Source organism: Penaeus monodon, chromosome 9, assembly GCF_015228065.2.
Source record: "Penaeus monodon isolate SGIC_2016 chromosome 9, NSTDA_Pmon_1, whole genome shotgun sequence".
Classification (NCBI taxonomy): domain Eukaryota; kingdom Metazoa; phylum Arthropoda; class Malacostraca; order Decapoda; family Penaeidae; genus Penaeus; species Penaeus monodon.
In genome coordinates, this window is record NC_051394.1 from 39434164 (window position 1) to 39440544 (window position 6381).

A 6381-nucleotide genomic window follows, 5' to 3' on the forward strand; every position below is an offset into this window, starting at 1 on the left:
TATTAATATATTTATATAAGAGAGAGAGAGAGAGAGGAGAGAGAGAAGAGAGAGAGGGGAGAGACAGATAAATACAAAGATGCATAGATATATACATACGTACAATAAAATAATAAATGATATAACAATCTAATATCATAATATATTTTATAATATTTGATTATATACAATTTTTAATAAATATGATGTTATTATATATAATATTTTATATATAATAATATATATGATATATATATACTTTTGAGGTGGTGTTGTGTGTGTGGGGTCTTGGTGTTTGTGGGTGTGTGTGTTTATGTGTGTTTTTGGGTGTGTGTGGGTGTGGTGTGTGGTGTGGTGTGGGTGTGTGTATAATGATCTTTATCTATATGTCGTTTATATATATATTTTAAAATTTATATATATATATAATATTATTAAATATTATATAACATATATATATATATATATTATATATATATATAATATATATTTAATGTTTGTATGTAGTTGTTATTTACATTGCCAAGCAAAAAGATACATACACACGCAACACACACACACACTTAAATATATATATATTTTATAAATATATATATATATTTTATTATATATATATATATATAATGCATATATTATTAATTATATATATAATATATATTATAATTTTTTTAATTTTATTATATAAAATTATTAAATTATTATATATATTTTATTATTATATTATATGTGTTGTGGTTGGTGTTGGTTGTGTTGGTGGTGGGTGTGTGGTGTGTTTTTGGGTGTGTGTCTGTGTTGAGATGTATAGTGCGTTATATTCCCACACACTAAGAAAGTTCTGACAACAAAAAATGGGGTTTTAATTTTACTTTTTTGGGTTTGTATATTATTGTTTAAAACATTATTTCCTTATTTAAATTTTGTTTTATCTTTCTTTTTTAAAGGAAATGTGAATGGGGCCCCATTTCAGCAAAACAGTTTTGTAAGCAATAAATAGGAAAAAAATTCCAAATTATTTCCACGATACTGGCACAAAGAATTCAGCATGACTATACAAAACAAATAAATTTTACATACTTTATATACATATAAATTAATCTGTATTATATACAAGTATTTACAGATTATGGCACATATAGGAACTTTAGGAGGGCCGTCGAGGCGTTTTAAAAAGCTTTAACAGCAAGAGCAATATATCAAAGTAAATCAAAAACTTCAAAACAGCGAACACTTGAAAATTAACAGAGAGAAACAAGTCAGTGGTCACTAACCTAAATGGGATGTTTTTGAAATAGCGAAAAACGTGAAAGTTTCAAGATCAATATGATCCTGAAGTGATTCTTTCCTAATTATTGATTTTTTTCATATAATCTTGGAATTAAACCGACTACATGTAAAAATTTTGAAGTGAAAGTTCGGAAAAAAAATATATAAAAGAAAACTATATAATATTAACACTCAATCATTGTACTTCATACATAGAATATCATCAATCATGTACACGCGGAGGACCCGGGCCCCCTCGCTTCCTTCCTCTGAGGGAGCCGCGGCCTGCGGGAGTCCTTGCATGGGACGGACGAAGGAGGAGGCTCGAGGATCCTATGGACTCTCCAGAGGCTTGTGTCTTGAGTGACTGAGGAAGACGCCTGTAGGAGGAGCTGACTATCACTGAGATGTAGGACCCGCCATGGGACACCCGGGGGTCTGGCGGACGAGGCCTAGTTCCTTCCCCGATAGGTGTCACGGGGGAACATCGAGGTGGTAACTCTTGAAGACTGCGGATCACTTAATGACCTTCGGCTTCGTTCTCGACGTCGAGTTCCTCGTCTTCTTCGTGCTCGAGGACGAGACCTTCCTCTTCGCTTTGCTTATTATCCCCCTTGTTCTCTCCTCCTTCTCCGGTTTCATCTTCTTGTTGTTGCCTCTTGTGTTTCGTCCTCCGGTTTTGGAACCACACTTTGACCTGATGAAGAAGAAAGAATTTGGTTAATACAGTTCGTTCGATTAATATCTAAACTCTACACATAAAAAGCATGTTCCTAAAAGCAGTGCCATTAACGACTTCTCAACAAAGAGAGCAGGGTGTGGGGGGAGGGGAGCAGACCCCCTCGCCTTTGGATCCGGTGATGGCTGGTAACGAGCGGGGGAAGTTTTGTTAGGGTAAGCCTATCGCAGACGTAATGAATAGGCCTACTTGTTCAGTGGGTGGGACTTGTCGCTCCGAGTCTTCACTATATTTAATTCTGTTTCGCTTTATAGTTTAGTTATGATTACATAGAAAGTGAAATGCAGAGTCTATCGAGATCTTTAGAGATAAAAAATAAAAAAATAAATGAAAGCCAAGGACGCCAACACCATATTCCCTATAATGGTCGGCCGTTTGATATAATATTACCCTGTTATCCTATTACACGATTTCCCGTTCTTGGACATCCATCAGCGGCCCCGGTACCGGCCAGTTCCGTTCCGCCGACGATTACCATTAAGTCAGCCGATTAAACCGATTTTACGCGCAATTACCCTCACTGTTGCCAACAATCTGTTGGTTTTCGGTGCAGCCGCGAGGGGATGGAGGAGGGGTTGGGGCGCGGGAGGGGGGGCAGAAATCTTTTTTTTTTGTAAGAGGGATCGCGAGCATTTTATCTAGTAGAGAAGCGAATCAGTTCTGGGGGCTTGCTTGAGCCGAGTTGTGAAGCCTCTAGTTATAATCTATTAATCATTGTAAACACGTTACTGTAATATTGCATTTTTCCCCTTTATTTAAAAAATAGAATGATAATTTGAAAGAGGTACTGTGTCGTAGTAACCGATCCTGACCGTTTAGCGAAACTCGAGCTCAAAAGTAGTCATGTTTCCCTTTCCCCCGACTCCCCCCATCCTCCCCCCGAAGCACAACTGCGCCAATACTGAGAATATAACCCGCTTCTCGGCGCTCCCCAGCAAGAGGAACTGCCAGATTACTAGTGGCACGAAGAGGGGGGAGGGCGTGGAAAGAGAACCTCGTTAAATGTAAGAACGATAAGAGTTAGATTGATGACTTTATCTTTTTTTTCCTTTTTTTCATCTGGTCTTTAAATGCATGTACTCGGTGGTTTGATAAATTACGAATTGTTATAGTTCGTAGACGAGAAGACGAACGCATCGCTACTGGGGTTTTAACAATGGTGTTGCCTTGACTCCCGAACGATCGAGACACACACCTGCGATACAGACTAGGAACAAAATCATTTTCTCGAATGTTATCGATATCAACAAGAAAGCCACAATAAATAACTATTAGGCGGCACTCGATCGCATCAACTGAAACAACCGCCACTGTTAACAGCAAACTTCAAAGTCCAAACGCACAATTGTGCAAAACTGACGAAGTTCAACGGAAAGGCGAGCGGGTGCTGGACGAGAAGCCAGGCCGCCCTCCCGCGAGGCAAGGCATATAAAGCCATGCCTCACTAACCACGGCTAAATAGGAGGGTGACGTAGGGTACTTGATTTTATTACCGAAAGAGTGAGGTCAGGAAATGTGATTTTCCCTTGTGATGATTTCGTCAGATTGCGCTTTTGTGATACCAGGATTTATATATCAAGCATCATCCGTTTCACATCAAAAGATATACCCTTACATGAGTTGATACAGCTGTTCGTTCCCTATCGTGCAAATATTATTACATTTTAGAATTATAGCTTTAATAAAACATAACGAATATGGGAAGATGTAAAATTTGCCACAGCGACTTAACACTTTTCCCACGCTTATATTCACATTTGAGCCAATCAGCGATCATGATGGTAAGCGTGTTATCCCATGAGGCGAGATTGGGAGGGGAGGCACAGAGGGAAATCACCCGCTAAATACATAGGCGGAGCTGAGGGCGTGGACGGGGGTTGGACGGGGCGATCGGCTATGAAATTAGGAGGGAGGAGCCCGAGCTGTGATCACGGATGCTGAGAAGCCGAATAAAGGCACTCGAAATAATTCCGCAAAATTTAAGTTCTTTTTTTAACACTTTCATGATTTTATTTTATTTTGTTTAATGGGAGTTTCTTTTTTTGGACATGATGGATATTGATAATTACCTGAGTTTCAGAGAGATTGAGAGCCTGGGCGAGCTGCTTCCTCTCGGCGCCCACCACGTACTGGTTCTTCTCGAAGGCTTGCTCGAGCTTGAGGAGCTGGCTCGGGCTGAACGCCGTCCGGATCCTCTTGGGCTTCCGGAAGGGCAGGAGGAATGTTGGGAAATCGTGGCCTGGAATGTAAATACAGACGCGTTAGTTTGTCTTTAGATTGTCGTTTCCCACTAACTGATGCATGACAAGTCTAAATTGCACATATACCTACATATCTATATAAGTGAAACTATACACCACCTCTCTATCTATCTCTATATACATCTTGGTATCAAGTAAAACTGAAATCTAAACCTAGTGCAAATCATACTCCGACCTCGACAGTAGCCTATATTTGTCACACTTGAGGCGGAAAAAATCAAGACGCAGGGACTTACCGCCGGGGAAACCTGGAGGAAAGATTCTGCCGTGGCGACTCAGCAGCCAAGGGTAGAGTGGGTAATCACGAGGTCCTGGGGCAGGTGGCAGCGGCGTACCCAGCTGTGGCACTTGGCCCTGTGCGAGGAGGGGGTGGTGCATGAGGGGCGACGAGACGTGTGGGTGCATGGCGTAGCCTCCGAGGGGGAGCAGCTGTGGCGGGTGCATGCCGGACCCGGGGAAGTTCGGTGGAGGGAGAGACGCGGGACTTGTGGGCGGCGGAGTGGCCTTCTTGTCGTCCTCGGTGTGGGAGATGGGCGAGAGGGTGCGCTGGGTGGGAGACGTCAAGGGAGAGGTGTGTGGGTGCTCGAGTCTGCTGTCTCTGGCTTGCTGGACGCGGAGGAGCTGTTCCTTGAGCAACTGATCCCGCAGCTGGTCCCGGAGGTGCTGTTCCCTGGCCAGGAGGAAATCCCGGGGCAGGTTGAGACCGGCCTCCCGCAGAACCTGCTGGTGCGGAAGAGTGTCTGGCAGCTTGGTGAGCCCCGGCGCGGGCGGGGAGACGGACGCTCTCTTCTCATCTCCGCATCCCACCAGAGATTCTATAGAAAAACCAAGACGTGGGCGTGTGGGCACCACGGGCGTTGGCGCTTGTGGCATCATCAAGTCTGGGTTCACTGACTGATCCGAACGAGTCGCTAACACAAATGCACTGTGAACTGTCACACACTAAGACAACTAAGTGTTGCCCTGCTTCTTCTACACAGAAAAGTCACAATCTTAGAAGGTCACAGGATAACTCGTTTCCTGAGGTCAGCACGCAAGGAGTTCACGTGGACTTATACGGCAAGGTGGAACTGTTCTACGCCTTTTACGTTGTTCTGTCTGTTCTTAGCGCCATTATGAGGCAGCGCGGTCAATGATTGGTCAATTAGCACCCGATTCTCTGTTATTGCGTTTAATGGCGTGATCCTATTGGCTCGCTGGGAAACTAAGCTCCGCCTCCGCTGAAGCAGATGCCAACGAGTAAAATCCTAGTATTGGGAATGTACTATTATTTAAACATTATTGAAATAATTTATCCCCATAATTTAAAAGATATCAATAATATACTACTGAACAACAGATAGACATTTTACGATACAGCCCCTTTAACAAAGAAAATAAAAATAAAAATGAAGACAGCGTGCGCGAAACACCTCAGCTGATGCCACTTTGGACGAAGACAGTTCCAGCCCACTGACTCTCACGCCATCTCTCGCCATCTTTTGGAACTACAACTTGGTTCATCGCCGTCCTTTATTCATAATTTCCTGATAACACATTTTTAAACTGTTTGATTGATCTTACTCTAAAAAGTGAAATACTTGACGAACAGGAAATGAGCGTAATGGTCAAAATGTATCTAACGAGACAGAATTCATGATTTAGGGTAAACATGAATTAGCTTAAGTTAAATTCCTCAGTACTAATATTTTTCCCCCTTAAATCTACCAACCAGTATATTCCTGTTTTTCACGCTCAACATTTTTTTTTCAATCCTTCCTACTCTTCCCTTAATATAGCCCTAGGCTTTATAAAGCTTTGAGCAACCGATATCTTCCGGCTATTCATGGTTTGTGAAATGATCTATGGATACTTATTAAAAATATAGATAAAGGAGACAGAGATTAAAGGAAAACATAGGAAAAATAGTGGTGTGAAATTGTGATCTTGTACTGCGAATGCCCCTTTGTGTAAAGTAATATTTTATTGCACTCCGACGGCGGAATCTAAGGATAACCTTTATTCAACCGACAAAGAAGACGCCTGTTTACGTAGCTTTACGAAAAAGTAGCACACACATGCACCCACTCACCACTTATCTACCTTTTCATCCACTGATACATACACACACACACACAAATATATATATATATATATATA

The 6381-nt window shown here is 41.7% G+C and overlaps 1 protein-coding gene across 1 annotated transcript; it reads right to left on the minus strand.

The window, feature by feature from the left end:
• Positions 1–940: 940 nt before the first annotated feature.
• On the minus strand, positions 941–5319 carry LOC119577158 (homeotic protein empty spiracles-like). Its single transcript, XM_037924870.1, has 3 exons — positions 4479–5319; positions 4051–4220; positions 941–1939 (listed from the first exon to the last, which is right to left on the minus strand). Exons 1-3 carry the CDS (start codon positions 5116–5118, stop codon positions 1763–1765), a joined length of 987 nt encoding a protein of 328 aa, XP_037780798.1. The 5' UTR covers positions 5119–5319; the 3' UTR covers positions 941–1762.
• Between the last annotated feature and the right edge of the window lie 1062 nt (positions 5320–6381).